The sequence below is a fragment of the Somniosus microcephalus genome, chromosome 2, assembly GCF_052327205.1.
Source record: "Somniosus microcephalus isolate GS21.2 chromosome 2, FLI_Smic_1.0, whole genome shotgun sequence".
Taxonomy (NCBI): domain Eukaryota; kingdom Metazoa; phylum Chordata; class Chondrichthyes; order Squaliformes; family Somniosidae; genus Somniosus; species Somniosus microcephalus.
The window spans coordinates 15354614-15371547 of NC_140988.1; the positions used below are offsets into that span (position 1 = coordinate 15354614).

Genomic DNA, 16934 nt, shown 5'->3' on the forward strand with positions numbered 1-16934 from the left:
TGCAGAGGAACCTTGATGTGTGGATCCCGAGTAGTAATTCCACCCAAATTGAAGGATAGAGTGCTCAATGAGCTTCATGAGGGTCATCTGGGAGGGGTAAAAATTAAGAACTTAGCCAGAGCTTTTGTGTGGTGGCCGGGAATCGATAGAGAAATCGAAGAGATGACCAAGAGCTGTACAGGATGCCAGAAGGTCCAAAATGCCCCACCACAAGCCCCTCTACATCCATGGGAGTGGCCCTCATCTCCATGGCAAAGGGTGCACATTGATTTTGCTGGTCCATTTATGGACTCGATGTTTTTAATTGCGGTGGATGCACATTCAAAGTGGCCAGAGGTAATAAAAATGTCCTCAACCACCACAGAAAAAACTATGACAGTCTTACGAACCATATTCGCCAGAAATGGGCTGCCTGAACAGATTTGCTCCGACAATGGACCACAGTTTGTGTCTGAAGAGTTCCGGAGGTTCTTAAAGAACAATGGTGTTAAGCATTACACATCCGCCCCATATCATCCAGCCACCAATGGATTGGCTGAGAGGTTCGTTCAAACATTCAAGAAGGCTATCAAGGCAATGTGTAATGAAGACATACCCCTACAACACAAGGTGGATAACTTCTTGTTTGCCTACCGGAATGCGACACATGCGGTCACCAACCAAACTCCAGCCATGATGTTCTTCAATCGAAGACTACGATGCCGCTTGGATTTGGTTAAGCCAAACATCAGAAGAGATGTGGAGAACAGGCAGTTTCAGAATATGAATGAAAGGCCGACCAGGAGTTTTAAGATAGGTCAACCAGTTTTGGCCCGGGACTACCGCACAGAGAAATGGCAGCCAGGAACGATCTGTACACGGCAAGGACCTCTAATGTATACCGTGGACATTGGAGAGAGCATTGTAAGACGCCATGCTGACCAGATTCTAGAGTCACTGGAAAACGTCAATTCCACACCACGATACGATACACCTGGTGATGAAACCGAAGTACCAATTGCATCTACCTCAGAATCGGGAATATTGGAAGCAGACGAACCCAACAACGACATTGATTCTGAATCAACTCTGCCAGAAGAACCTGATACCCCAAAGAGGCGTTATCCGGACAGAATCAGGAAGCCTCCTCAAAGACTGAACTGATAATTGCTTAACTTCAGCTAATGTATATAACAACTGTAATTGTAAATATGTTACTTAATTATTAATCGAATGTTATGTACTGTTTAGCTAAAAGGGGAGGAATTGTAGTGTATGTACTTTGCAGAAGGAACTATATTCTGCAGCCCCTGTATACTGCAGTACCAGTAGTGACCACCCCTGTATATAAGCCTGTGTAGTAACTTTGCATAGTTAGTTCCAGTTTGTCTCCACTCAGTAAACACCTGTTGTAACCAGCTCCTGCAGTCCGTGTCTCAATTACACACGGACATAATAGGCCCAGCTTGCTCAGGATGTTTCTGTAACCAGGAACTAGTGATGTAACTAGAAATCTCATGGTTTTGAAACAGTTGATTAAAGCCTTGTTTTATACTCAAACCAAGTACTCAGTAGTCTTTTTACATCAATGATCATGGCTGATCTGTATCTTAACTCCATCTGCCCGGCCTTGGTCCCATAGCCCTTAATAGCCTTGCCTAATAAAAATCTATCAATCTGTGTTTTGAAATTTTCACTTGACCCCCAGCTTCAACAGCTTTTTGGGGGTGAGACTTCTAGATTTCCGCTACCCTTTGTGTGAAGAAGTGCTTCCTGACGTCACCCCCCGAACGGCCTAGCTCTAATTTTCAGGTTCTGCCCCCTTGTTCTGGACTCCCCCACTACAGGAAATAGTTTCTCTCTATCTTCCCGATCACCTCCTTTAATCATCTTAAATGCCTCAACTAGATCACCCCTTAATCTTCAATACTTCTATGGCAAGTGTCATTTTGGTACACACTTGGTCCCAACTAGGCTTATTGTTTATTTATCCCACTGATAAACAGGTCTAACGCTTTGCACAATAAGTAATGTTGCGATGTCAATCAATATTAATCAATGTCAATCAATCAATGTCAATCAATATAGACAAGTGGTGATACATACCTCGGCTGGCAGTGTCCCACTTTCAATGGGCACGGCTTTGTTGACAGCAACACGTATGTCTGCACATTCTCTATTGACACGGTAGGCGAGAGCCTTGTATGGACATAAGCGCACCAGTTTCTTGAAAACAAAACAGGAAACATTCATTTCAATTTGGAAAGTGCTCATGAACTCTTTGAACCACCTGCACGCTCGACAAGATGGGCATCCCACAGAGGCCAGACCGCCAGAGAAATACATGACGACCTGTGAGGGGTTAATGGCTCACTGGAGAAAATGTCAAGGAACAAATTAATTCCCCTCCAAGTCACACACCACCCTGACTTGGAAATATATCGCTGATCCTTCATCGTCGCTGGGTCAAAATCCTGGAACTCCCTCCCTAACAGCACTGTGGGAGCACCTTCACCACACGGACTGCAGCGGTTCAAGAAGGCGGCTCACCACCACCTTCTCGAGGGGCAATTAGGGATGGGCAATAAATGCTGGCCTAGCCAGCGACGTCCACACCCTGTGAATGAATTTTTAAAAATTGTAGAGAAGAGCATCCTGATTTCAAAAACCCCAAACCAATCTAATTTGCAGCAGTCACAGCTAAATTCAATGTGTAGTTTTGAAGGAACTTTTCTCCGAAAAGTCACAAGCACTAAGAGTTGCAATTGTAGAATCATCTCGCCCTTAGATTTGAAGTACACCATTTCTTGCAATGAGTGCAGTGAATTTCTGAAATGTCCGTTTTCTTTTTGCTAAGATTTTCCTCTTTCTGTGGTCAGATTTTCCTTATTCAATGACATTACCATCACTGAATCCCCCACTCTCAACATCCTGGGGGTTATCATTGATCAGAAACTGAACTGGACCAGCCATATAAATACTGTGGCTACAAGAGCAGGCCAGAGGCTGGGAATTCTGCAGCGAGTGTCTCACCTCCTGACTCCCCAAAGCCTTTCCACCATCTACAAGGCACAAGTCAGGAATGTGATGGAATACTCTCCACTTGCCTGGATGAGTGCAGCTCCAACAACACTCAAGAAGCTCGACACCATTCAGGATAAAGCAGCCCGATTGATTGGCACTCCATCCACCACCTTCAACATTCACTCCCTCCACTACCGGCGCACTGTGGCTGCAGTGTGTACCATCTACAAGATGCACTGCAGCAACTCGCCAAAGCTCCTTCAACAGCACCTTCCAAACCCGCGACCTCTACCACTTAGAAGGACAAGGGCAGCAGACGCATGGGAACATCACCACCTACAAGTTCCCCTCCAAGCCACATATCATCCTGACTTGGACCTGTATCGCCGTTCCTTCACTGTCGCTGGGCCAAAATCCTGGAACTCCCTTCCGAACAGCATTGTGGGTGTACCTACACCATATGGACTGCAGCGGTTCAAGAAGGCGGCTCACCACCATATTCTCAAGGGCAATTAGGGATGGGCACTAAATGCAGGCCTAGCCAGCGACGCCCACATCCCATCAATGAATTAAAAAAAAGGACTCTCGACCACACCTGCCCTATTTCCTGCCGAATCCAATTTACCTGTTAGTTTTCACTGAAACGTTATGGGATTTGATAGGGTAGATACAGAGAAAGTATTTCCTCTGGTGGGGTGAATTCCAGAACGAGGGGGCATAATCTTAATATTAGAGCCAGGTCATTCAGGAGTGAAATCAAGAAGCACTTTTTCCCCACAAAGGGTCGTGGAGATCCGGGACTCTATCTGCCAAAAGACTGTGGGTACTGGGGGACAATTGGAGCTTTCAAGACCGAGATTGATGGATTTTTGTTGGGTACGAGTATCAAGGGATATGGAGTAAAGGCAAGTGAATGAAGTTGAGGTACAGATCAGCCATGATCTAATCAAATGGCAGAACAGGCTCGAGGGGCTGAATGGCCTCCTCCTGTTCCGATGATCCTGCTTTCTTCTGGCTTCATTTTGAAGAAGAAATTTCAAAAATGCTGAGTTTTCATTTGCTGAAAACCTGCTTTTTTTCTCCAATCAATCTTGACATGGATCATGGATCAGATGTAACGGGTTCAATCTCTGACACTGTTGTAATGTTTCAAAGCACACAGCGAGCTGTCAGACAAATCAGCTGGTTTAAATAGAATTACTTAGACATTACAACATGGAAACAACCAGACTGTTTATTTATTCTCCACACAAGCCATAGTCCTAATCACCATGTTCCCATCGCACCTATTCTTAGGTGTTGAGATTAGTGAACCAGTTGGGTTTTATACCATCTATACAAGGCACAAGTCAGGAGTGTGATGGAATACTCTCCACTTGCCTGGATGAGTGCAGCTCCAACAACACTCAAGAAGCTCGACACCATCCAGGACAAAGCAGCCGGCTTGATTGGCACTCCATCCACCACCTTAAACATTCACTCCCTCCACCACCGGCGTACCGTGGCTGCAGTGTGTACCATCTACAAGATGCACTGCAGCAACTCGCCAAGGCTTCTTCGGCAGCACCTCCCAAAACCACGACCTCTTCCACCTAGAAGGACAAGGGCAGCAGCCGCCTGGGAACACCACCAACTCTAAGTTCCCCTCCAAGTCACACACCATCCTGACTTGGAAGTATATCGGCCGATCCTTCATCGTTGCTGGGTCAAAATCCTGGAACTCCCTCCCTAACAGCACTGTGGGAGTATCTTCACCACATGGACTGCAGCGGTTCAAGGCGGCGGCTCACCACCACCTTCTCAAGGGCAATTAGGGATGGGCAATAAATGCTGGCCTTGCCAGCGATGCCCACATCCCAGGAACGAATAGAAAAATATACATCAACCCAACCGCTTTTTACTATTATTGTACTGTTGATTATTTTTTAAAACTGAACACAAATTCTTCGACTGCCATGGTGGGAATTAGAACTCACATTCATTGCGATTCCTTATCTCAGGCCTGCTGGATTACTAGTCCAGTAACACAACCACCACACTACCATACCTACAGCACGAGGAGGTCACATAACCTGCATTGTCGTTACAAAACTACATGCTTCCATTATTCTTTTTAGTTTATTTTATTTTGCTGTTCATATTACTTTTATTATGCTTTTGTAAATATGCATCTCATGAATTATCTCTGAACAAAACTTGAATTTAAGATGCAGAATATTTATATCGTTTAACGTTATTTCACCACCATCTGCAATCCTGGTTATTATAGGCTTTGATTTCTACACGTTACTCGGAGAGCTGAAATTAAATTCTGCAAGATCTGGGGGTACAGTCTCCGCTTGCGTTATGCTAGTAATAGCAGCACAATCCGCGTGGAATCGGCCAAACCCCCGCAAAAGATCGGGGAATTTCAAACGTTAAGTGAGTTACGCCCAAAACCACTTACGCTCGTGTTTTCCGCTATCTTTGATGCTGGTTCAAGATTCAGCTCGCCCGGATCAGGCCCCGTCCACAAAACCCAGGCCAATTGGGTTGATTGGGCTTATACTCGCTGGAGTTTAGAAGAATGAGAGGGGATCTCATTGAAACTTATAAAATTCTGACAGGACTGGACAGACTGGATGCAGGAAGGATGTTCCCGATGGCGGGGGAGTCCAGAACCAGGGGTCACAGTCTAAGGATAAGGGGTAGGCCATTTAGGACAGAAATGAGGAGGAATTTCTTCACCCAGAGAGTGGTGAACCTGTGGAATTCTCTACCAAAGGCAGTAGAGGCCAATTCATTAAATATATTCAAGAAGGAGTTGGACATATTTCTTAAGGCTAAAGGGATCAAGGGGTATGGGGAGAAGGCAGGGACCGGGTACTGAATTTGGATGATCAGCCATGATCGCATTGAATGGCGGAGCAGGCTCGAGGGGCCGAATGGCCTACTCCTGCTCCTATCTTCTATGTTTCTATGTTTTTCTATGAAATTGCGAGATTCTGACGATTGTGCTGGTTCGGGAAGGCTCTTCAAATGGAGCTCATTTTCTCAGGCGCGACAGGCACCAGTTTTAAAAGCTTTCTCATATCAAAAAATATTTAATTTACCAAGAAACTGACTATGGTACACCAATTAAACTATTAAATGGTTCAGTGTAGCTTTTTAAAGTCATTTTCAGCAATTTTAAATCAGGTTACTCACAGATGGAAGGCTTATTAAAAAATGCTTATTTTTTTGGCAATAAACCCGTTTTCAGCTGTATTAATAAAATTTAACCAGGTCACCACTCTTAAATAGATCGAGGAATACTGGTTCATGGAAGATTTTACGTTTGTGATTATGCAAATGAAGTTTAGCGGAAACTTGAACTGTAACCTAACCAGCGTGATTTCAAGCGCATTTTGGGTGCATTGTGCCCACAGCGGGCACCCTACTCCCATCACATTAAGTTATTTTTAATGCTAGCCGAGGTTTTATTTTACCTTGGATTCTATTGCATTGAAGAAAGTGTCCCTTATAATACAAGGAATTTGTACCTCAGGATTAGTGCAGGGCCTTAAGGGGTTGAATTTCTGTGGAGGGTTCTTCGGCAGAAAACCCATGTAGATGCTTTTAGCGCCATTTCCGCCGAGGTTATGGTGGATGATCGGGAGATTCCCCCTCCCCCGCCATTGGAAATTCAACCTATAAATCTCCGGTCCTAGTGACTATCCTCATAGCTCAGTGGTTTTTGTGTCAGCTGTGGATCACTGGGTCAGCAGGTTGTGGGTTCATGCCCCACTCCAGAGACTTAAGCACAGAAATCTAGGCTGACACTCCAGTGCAGTGCTGAGGGAGTGCTGCACTGCCAGAGGTGCCATCTTTCGGATGAGACGTTAAACCGGAGGCCCCGTCTGCTCTCTCAGGTGGATGTAAAAGATCCCATGGGCACTATTTCAAAGAAGAGCAGGGGAGTTCTCCCCGGTGTCCTGGCCAGTATTTATCCCTCAATCAACATCACAAAAACAGATTATCTGGTCATTATCGCATTGTGGGAGCTTGTTGTGCGCAAATTGGCTGCCGCATTTCCTACTCTTCTCTTAGAGACTCCCAAAACAAGCGCTCTACTCGGAGCTCCGGCACGGCAAGAGAGCCCCAGGTGGGCAGAGGAAACGCTTCAAGGACACCCTCAACGCCTCCTTGAAAAAGTGCAACATCCCCACCGACACCTGGGAAACCTTGGCCCAAGACCGTACAAAGTGGAGGAGAAGCATCCGGGAAGGCGCCGAACACCTCGAGTCTCTTCGCCGGGAGCAAGCGGAAGCCAAGCGCAGGCAGCGCAAGGAGCGCACGTCAACCCAAGCACCCCACCCACCCGCCCCTTCAACCACCGTCTGGCCCACCTGTGACAGAGACTGTAGGTCCCGCATTGGACTCATCAGTCACCTGAGAACTCATTTTTAATGTGGAAGCAAGTCATCCTCGGTTCCGAGGGACTGCCTAAGAGAGACATTTCCTACATTATAAGAGAGACTACACTGCAAAGTGCTTTGGGGCGTCCTAAGGTCGTGAAAGGTGCTATAGAAATGCAAGTCTTTCTTCTTATACAGTGAGTGGCTGAGCCCCACACAGAGGGAGGGGGAAACGGGGTTTGGACTTCACATGCAGCTTGTGCTGTTAACTGGGCTGGGAGTTGGGGCACTACAGTTGGCCTCAGTAACCTGGGCAAGGGAGGTGGGAAATCATCCAGGTCTCCCACTCCTGATCACTGTCCAGTGGCTTTTGCTTGAAGTGTGCATGTGTAGGAGTCAGAGCACAAGACTGGTCTCAGCTGAAATGCCCCCCACAGTCAAATAGCACAGTCAAGGCTGGCACGTGAATAGTGACCACTTGGACAAGCGACCAGGGTATCTGAAGCTATACCTCAGTAAGGAATCAACCTTCAGGAGGGGAGGTGTGTAAATTGGCTAAAACCAAAATGCATTTCCAATCCCCAGGGATTCCTAAAGAACATCACAATCGCCATTCGAAGTATACTTGGGGTGAGTTTTGTCGTTAACTATCTTTGCAGAACCCCGTTCTGTTTCCTTTCGCAGTTTTAGCTGTGTTCATGCACCCACTGACCAGCAGATGGCAGCATCCTACAGCACAAACCAGATTCGGTCCATTTTGCATTGACTGAAATGAGTGTGTCCGGGAGTGGCTGTCGGTGCTTGTCCCCACTCTGACTGCATCCCAATCTCTTGGCCAGAGTAGCAGGACAATGGAAAGCAATTGCTGCACTTAATGCTGGGTGACTGCCAGAATTGCCTTTACCATTATAAGTACTGCAAAGTGCAGTGGGTTAGAAAACTGTTTTTAATACTCGGCAGCCCTCACTAGCTAAGAAAGAACTTGCATTTATATGGAACCTTTCGCGTCCCAAAGCACTTTACAGCCAATGAAAACAACAACTTGTATTTATATAGCGCCTTCAATGTAGTAAAACGTCCCAAGGTGCTTCACAGGAGTATTAAAAGACAAAAAATTTGACACCGAGCCACATAAGGGGAAATTAGGGCAGGTGACCAAAAGCTTGGTCAAAGAGGTAGGTTTTATGGGGCATCTTAAAGGAGGAAAGAGAGGCGGAGAGGTTTAGAGAGGGAATTCCAGAGCTTAGGGCCTAGGCAACAGAAGGCACGGCCACCAATGGTTGAGCGATTATAATCAGGGATGCTCAAGAGGGCAGAGTTAGAGGAGCGCAGATATCTCGGGGGGGTTGTGGGGCTGGAGGAGATTACAGAGATAGGGAGAGGCTCCTAAAGTACCTTTGAAGTGTAGTCACTGTTGTAATGTGGGAAACGCGGCAACCAATTTGTGCACAGCAAGCTCCCACAAACAGCAATGTGATAATAACTGGATAATCTCTTTTATTGATGTTAGTTGAGGGATAAATGTTGGCCAGGACACTGGGGAGCAACTCCCCTGCTCGTCTTCAAATAGGGCCATGTGATCTTTTACGTCCACCTGAGAGAGGAGACTGCACCGTGTGGTGTGTACCCAGGTGGACCAGGTTAGACGAAGATCGGGCGACCCAGAGGCTGCCCGCCAGCACCAAGAGGGGGCAGTCGGCAGCGAGGTAAGTCCAGGAGGGTATCAGGGATGGTGGGGGGGGAGGCGAAGGAGTTTGGGGCAGCAGAGCCCAGAGGAGCAATCCTGCTCCCGCTATCCCCTCTAGGAAAGTTTTTCAATGACCTTACTGCCTTATTGCGGCGGACACTCTTCCACCCCCCACCCGCCCCTCCCCGGCATGGGATAACGTTTCATCGGGGTCCCATGCGCCGCATTTATTTCCATTTATAAATGAGGCTCCCACTGGGCCTCATCTGCCACCAAATGAAGCGGCGTTAATATGGCAGGAACGGAGCGACAATCGGAGCGGCTCCATTTTAACTTACTCCCCCGTTGCTGGCTCGGTGTGATGCCTCCCAAGGCCAAACAGCCCGCCTATGCTTACTGGCTCGACTCACACGTGACGAATGGCCACTTGGAGAAGGGGCCAGAGAGCCGCTGGCACCCTGGGGAACTGGTCCTGAGCGAGTTCAGCGTCTTCGGGAAAGGAGGGGTAGAACATTGGAGGAGGAATGAAAGAGATGAAAAAGAAAATTTGTATTGTCTCTGGGAGCAACAACAGCAACTTGCATTTACGTAGCACCTTTGACGTGGTACAACGTCCCAAGACGCTGCATAGGAGCATCATTAAAACATATTTGACACCGAGCCACATAAGGAGATATTAGGACAGATGCTTGGTCAAAGAAGTAGGTATTAAGGAGCGTCTTAAACAAGGAAAGAGAGGCGGAGAGGTTTAGGCAGGGAATTCCAGAGCTTCGGACCTAGGTACAGCCACCAATGGTGGAGTGATTGAAATTGTGGATGTGCAAGAGGCCAGAATTGGAGGAGCGCAGAGATCTCGGGGGGTTGTGGGGCCGGAGGAGGTTACCAAGATAGGGAGGGATTTGAGAACAAGGACGAGATTTTAAAATTCAAAGCGTTGCCGGACCGGGAGCCAATGTAGGTCAGCGAGCACCGGGGGTGATGGGTGAACGGGCTGAAATAGCAGCTGAAAATGAAAATCTCTTGTCAATGACAGCTGAAAGCCCATATTATGCTGGGATATTCACATGACAGAATGATTTAACTGCTCTGTTACCATTAAGTCCAACTTAATTGGGTGATATCACAGCTGGAGCCTCAGAAATCATCGCTCATTACGCTTCACAACATTGATATATAACTGAACAACCCAAATCCAACACTCGCCAATCCCAGCCAGGAAACTTATAGTCCAAAATGTGATCCCGGATGAAATCAGTCCCTCACATCAGATGGTACCTCCAGAACTCCAAGAGTGTCGCTGTGTATATATGACACTGTGCGCGAGTTAATCACAGCACCATTGATCACGGGGTAGTTTAAATTTCACAACACAAATGAGATGGCATTAGAAAGACGAAAGAGAGAAGGAACTCGCATTTATAGAGCATTTTCCATAACCTTGGGATGTTCCAAAGCACCTCAGCTTAGCCCTCACTTGAGTGCAGGACTGAGGAAGCGCTGCACAGTCGGAGGTGGCGTCTTTCAAAGCGACGTTAAACCGAGGCGGTGTCTGCCCACTCAGGTGGACATAAAAGATCCCATGGCGTTATTCGAAGAGAAGGGGAGCTCTCCCCGGTGTCCTGGCCAACATTTATCCCTCAACCAACATCACTAAAAACAGATGATCTGGTCATTATCACATTGCTGTCTGTGGGAGCTTGCTGTGCGCAAATTGGCTGCGGCATTTCCTACATTACAACAGTGGCCACACATCAAAAGTACTTCATTGGCTGCAAAGCGCTTTGAAAAAGAAGAAAGACTTGGATTTATAGAGCGCTTTTCACAACCTCAGGACGTCCCAAAGCAATTTACAACCAATGAGGTACTTTTTGAAGTGTAGTCACTGTTGTAATGTGGGAAACGTGGCAGCCAATTTGCTCACAGCAAGCAGCAATGTGATAATGACCGGATAATATGTTTTTAGTGATGTTGATTGTGGGATAAATATTGGTTAGGACACCAGGGATAACTCCCCCTGCTCTTCTTCAAAATGGTACCTTTTATGTCCACCTGAGAGAGCAGACAGGGCCTCAGTTTAGCGTCTCATCTGAAAGCCGGCACCTCCAACAGTGCAGCACTCCCTCAGCACTGCACTGGGAGTGTCAGCCTGGATTTTTGTGCTCAAGCCTCTGGAGTGGGACTTGAACCCACAACCTCTGGTTTGGAGGCGCTGAGCCAAGGGCTGACACAGCCTCGATACGTCCTGAAGTCATGAAAGGTGCAATGTAAACACAAGTACTTTCTTTATGTGGGTAGTTGGTATTTATTTAGCACAGCAATGCGTGACTAACTGACGGATGGCACCGATGTCTCCCGTGGGTGACTGGAAGGACCCAGCGGCACTGACGTTGAGGTCTGTGGTGACTTTCATTGCCGTGTACTGCCGTTGGACTCTTGCCACAACTCTAGTCCTATCAGGTGCCAAATCTCATTGACAACTTTCGTGCTGGATCAACCCGCTCAGATACTGATCCTCTCTTACGCCAAGATAACTCTGCCTCTCTTGCAGTACATCTGCTGCCTGTTGTATCAGTGGGCTATGTTGGCATGCTCTGACCAGTTTGACCACCCACTCCCACTCCTCCGCCTGCCTGTATCCACCACCTATGCTGTTGAACTCCCAGCAAAATCCCCCCTTTCTGCACTCGCGTGGCTGCTGTGCTTTCTTCGATGCCCTCTGGAGCTCCACTGTCAGGCCCAAACTGTGTGAGATAAATGCACAATTCAGAGAAATTAGAAGGCAGTGGGATTTGCCTTGAAATCAGGACATGGGCGACACAGGCATGGCCCCAATTATTGGCCCGGCCCTATTTTCCTTGAGAAGGGCCATCTCCTTGAACCACTCCAGTCCTTAATGAGTTAGATGAAGGTATAAAGAGCCAGATATCCAAGTTTGACAATGGCACCAAGTTAGGTGGTACAGTAAGTAGTGAAGACGAGAGCAGAAAGTTGCAAAGGGACATTGGTAGATTAAGTGAGTGGACAAAACTGTGGCAGATGGAGATCAATGTGGGGTAATGTGAGCTCGTCTACTTTGGACCAAAGAAAGATAGATCAGAGTATTTTCTAAATGGCGAAAAGCTAAGAACTGTGGAGGAGCGGAGAGATTTAGAGGTCCATGTGCAGAAATCACTAAATGTTGGTGGACAGGTTACAAAAAATAATTTTAAAGTTTTATGGAATGTTGGCTTTTATCTCCAGGGGGATGAAGTACAAAGGGGTGGAAGTTATGTCACAGTTATATAAAGCTCTGGTTTATTTAGAGCACTGTGTTCAGTTCTGGGCACCGCCCCTCAGGAAGGATATATTGACCCCGGAGGGGGGGCCGCGCAGATTCACCAGATTCATACCGGGGCTAAAAGGGTTAACTTATGAGGACAGGCTGCACAGACTGGGCTTGTGTTCCCTGGAGTCGAGAAGATTAAGGGGTGATCTAAATGAGGTGATTAAAGTATTTGATAAGGTAGATTGAGAGAAGCTATTTCCTCTGGCTGGGGAGTCCAGAACAAGAGGGTATAACATTAAAATTAGATCGAGGCTGTTCAGGGGTGATGTCAGGACAAAGGGTAGTGGAAACTTCGGCGTAGATTTTGCCGAACCTGTCGGGAAGAAGGCGGGACTTCCCCTTTCGGGTTTTTGACCCGCCTACTTCAACGTCCGGCCAATCCACGCGATTTTCCCTTGATTGACCTTGTTGAGCCCGCCCAGCGGGCTCAGCAGGCCAATTAAGGGCCACCCGGCAACAGGTGACGTCACAGACTGCAATTTCATCTGTCAAGAGTTCTTGACAGATGAAATATCAGTGTCTCACAGCTGTTTGAAGCTGTGAAACACTGACACTCTGAGTTCTGATATGAGTCATTCTGCACAGGCTCAGTTAGAACTCTTACCGGCACTCAAAGCTGAAGGCTGTCACTTTTGACAGATCGCAGCCGTTCAGCTTTAAGTTCCGGCTGAGTGATGGGCTCCCGACGGTTACAGGAAGAAAGGCTGTTAAGGTAAGTACAGGTAAGTAAAAGTTCTTTACACACTTTAGACACACCAAACACACTTACCTTTACACTCATGCACCCATCACTCACCTGAGCGCCGACATCGCGACCCCCTCCAACTCCTTCAACCCGATGGCCCACCTGCTCTAACCTGGCGTGGTTTGGAGCCGTCGGGAAACCCACACGAAACCCCTCAAAATAGGGATTAGGCTAAAAACTGCCTGTTAACTACCTGTTAACAGGCAGTTAATTGGCACTAATCCCTTCCCGCCTGGTTTCGGCGGGTCCCAGTGTGGGGCGGGTACCCGCCACCCCTGAAACTTATGTGGGGCGGGGTTTTGGGCGGGATGGTGTTGGGACCCCCGAATTCGGGATTTCCCCCCCCCCCACACGACTGAAACCCCGCCTGACGGCTCCCCGAAAATCTAGCCCTTAGAAACCACTCCGCACAAAGCTGCTGAGACTGGGGGGTCAATTGAAAATTTTTCAAAACTGAGATTGATAGATTTTTGTTGGGTTCGGGAGTTACGGAACCAAGGCGGGTAAATGGGGTAAAGATACAGATCAGCCATGATCTAATTGAATGGTGGAACAGGCTCGAGGGTCTACTCCTGTTCCTATGGTCCCAAAATTGTCTCACGGGGTGTTGGTGCAGAGGCACACTGTATTTGAGCTTCAACAAGCTATGCCATGGAGCGTGAGGACCAGACGTTTGTGCTCCCTCTTCCCCATCTACCGGGGTCCTGATTTCAGCTGTGCCATTGTGGGGGAGATGCCGAGTGGAGGCTGGGCACACCCCCAAAGGAAAAACGGAGAGCCACCCTGGATGACTTTGCACTTCTCGTGGACAACTACAGTCCTGCAGTGGAAGAGGTTCGGAAGCTGATCTCCCGTCCACAGTCTTGGCATGTGCCGGAACATGAGAAAGAGGAAATTAATTAACTTCTCAATTATAAAATAGAACATGGCTCATCCAGTGGAACCACGCAGTTTTCAATGACGTGACATCCTTTAATATGCACCGCCTTGCATCATTCCAAACTGTGGTTTTTAGAGTGTTGCACCAACGAGGTCGCTACAAATCTCTCATCCCTGGTGATTACTCAGAGCTCTATTGCCAGATCTGTATGTAGTTTTTCAAAAAAGGAGGGGTGTTCGAATTTAAATAAAAATCAGCAGTTGGAATGCTGTCAGTTTTCCGTTCACCAGTCCGGAACCAGTGTCGTCAATTGTGCCGTCCCAGTGCTACTGGACCAAGGACTGAACGTCAGACCTTCTTGGTCCTTATGGCTCAGTGCCACACTGCACGATACGTTTCGTTATTTTTTTATATTATTCATTCTGGGATGTGGGCATCGCTGGCAAAGCCAGCATTTATTGTCCTTGAGAAGGTGGTGGTGAGCCGCCTTCTTGAACCGCTATAGTCCGTGTGGTGAAGGTACTGCCACAGTGCTGTTAGGGAGGGAGTTCCAGGATTTTGACCCAGTGACAATGAAGGAACGGCGATATATTTCCAAGTCAGGATGCTGTTCCCATGTGCCTGCTGCCCTTGTCCTTCTAGGTGGTAGGGGTCACGCGTTTGGGAGGTGCTGCTAAAGAAGCCTTGGCGAGTTGCTGCAGTGCATCTTGTAGATGGTACACACTGCAGCCATGGTGCGCCGGTGGTGGAGGGAGTGAATGTTTAAGGTAGTGAATGGGGTGACAATCAAGTGGGCTGCTTTGTCCTGGATGGTGTTGAGCTTCTTGAGTGTTGTTGGAGCTGCACTCATCCAGGCAAGTGGAGAGTATTCCATCACACTCCTGACTTGTGCCTTGTAGATGGTGGCAAGATTTTGGGAAGTCAGGAGGTGAGACACTCGCCGCAGAATACCCAGCCTCTGACCCGTTCTTGTTGCCACAGTATTTACGTGGCTGGTCCAGTTAAGTTTCTGGTCAATGATGACCCCCAGGCCCCAGGATGTTGATGGTGGGGGATTCGGCGATGGTAATGCCGTTGAATGTCAAGGGGAGGTGGTTAGACTTTCGCTTGTTGGAGATAGTCATTGCCTGGCACTTGTGTGGCGCGATTGTTACCTGCCACTTATCAGCCCAAGCCTGAATGTCGTCCAGGTCTTGCTGCATGTGGGCATGGACTGCTTCATTTTCTGAGGAGTCATCTGGGATTATATATACACTCTCACATTGAGAACTAAACTCCGAAACATGTACGATGAAGCACTGATACTGTTTCTTATTTATGTGCACTCATATGGATGAACAGATAGATCAAATGTGGGTAATACACAGCTCAATGTAGATAACTATAGATGGATACAGGAAACTTTGTGTTATCCGGAGTTTAAGTGTTCGGCAAGCTCGAGCCACCGGCAAAAATCAGGAGCCGTTTTGTTAGGTTTTTTTCTTCTCGTGGCTTTTTTTTCAACAGTCAGGCTCTGCAAAATCTCTCTGAAGCTGTTGCTAAGCTACAGAGACGCTACAGAGAGTACGGCCGACTGTTTAGAAGCTGTTGCTAAGCAACAGCGTTTGTTGCCAGATACGGAGCTGAAAAGCTCCGTATGCTTCAACATTAACGCTGGTTTGTCCGGCAGTTTTGAGGGAACGGCAACAGCTCGGTCCCGTCGGTGCCGGATAGCACAAAGTTTCCTGTAAATAGATAGAGATAGACATATAGATTGGTAAGTACAGATAGACACAGACAAATATATAGAGAGATACTTGTAGATTGTTCAGTATGAAGAGATACAGACAGGTAAAGATATGGAGATAGCGATTCCAGATTGGTAAGTACAGATAGATGGTGAAATAGAGAGATGAGCTGAATACAAGATGCCTCGTTATATAAAATGTTGGTTGCACTTACTTTCCTCTGGCTGTTTCGAAGTTTGGTTTGCTGTTCCCAGTCTTGCTGTAGAAAGGAAGTTTCTGACTGGAGCTGGATTGATACGTTCCTCCTTCCGCACTGTAATGCACCTGCCTTGTTGGTCTGTTACCAACGGCTGTACTGTTGGATAACGCACTCCCAGCCACCACCTTCACAAGCCCATTCAGAAGCTTTCTTCCATTTTCCGTTGTGTTAAAATTGCTTCCATTCTTGGTATTCCCAACTGTGGTCCACTCTGCTGGGGACTTTGCACCAAGAGCCCCATCGCAAACTTTCAAAAGAGAGAAAACTATCCCGAAAACAAGGAGGCCTCTCATTCTTACGGAATTGAAAATAACATCTCTTCCCTGTGCAAAACCCATCACTCGTGTGGGGATATCCTGCTCGCAGAAGGTCCAGTTTAACAGAATGAGCTCGCCCCTTTGGCAGCTCTTATGTCTGGCTTGAAAGGAAGTCGCATCTACATTATGGAAGTGACATAAGGAAACAAGGGGGCCCTTCCCAGAAAGTTTGAAAAAAAAAGTTTGATGCTGTCAATTGAAAGAAAGTATTCATTGATTTTTGTGAGGTAAAGCAAGAATTTCATTCATGTCATTGTGTCAGAGATCAAAAGTAAAAGATGTCCAAGTCGCTTCTTGTCTGAGCTCTTTATGCTGCAGCAGCCTACCGGAAATGAAAAAATACAAAAAAATGTTCTTGATGTATTTAGATAATTATTACAAATCTAAAAGACCAGGGCCTAGAAATTCAGTTAAGGCCCACCAGCAGGCTAACGCCCAAAAGTTAGCGCTGTGCGCGGAGCCAGGTGCGCCCGTCAGATATTCGGCTTTTGCGCCCCAAGTCGGAACCGGGCGCTATTCCAGGGTGTGCCCGCCCCCGCTTGGGGCGCTGAAACTGAATTTCTGCGCTGTAGGCCCCGCTGCGCCACCCGCTGCGGAGCGTCAGGCTGCGGTACT

General features: G+C 47.4%; 1 protein-coding gene across 1 annotated transcript in view; it reads right to left on the bottom strand.

The window, feature by feature from the left end:
• LOC147122552 (multimerin-1-like) overlaps nucleotides 1-16391 on the bottom strand; it is an 80935-nt gene extending 64544 nt beyond the window's left edge. Inside the window, exons 1-2 of the mRNA XM_086006607.1 lie at nucleotides 15958-16391; nucleotides 2086-2205 (exon numbers count right to left, since the gene is read on the bottom strand). Of these exons, the coding sequence (XP_085862733.1) occupies nucleotides 2086-2205; nucleotides 15958-16340 (503 nt within the window). The 5' untranslated portion in view covers nucleotides 16341-16391. The remainder of the gene's footprint in view (nucleotides 1-2085; nucleotides 2206-15957) is intronic.
• Between the last annotated feature and the right edge of the window lie 543 nt (nucleotides 16392-16934).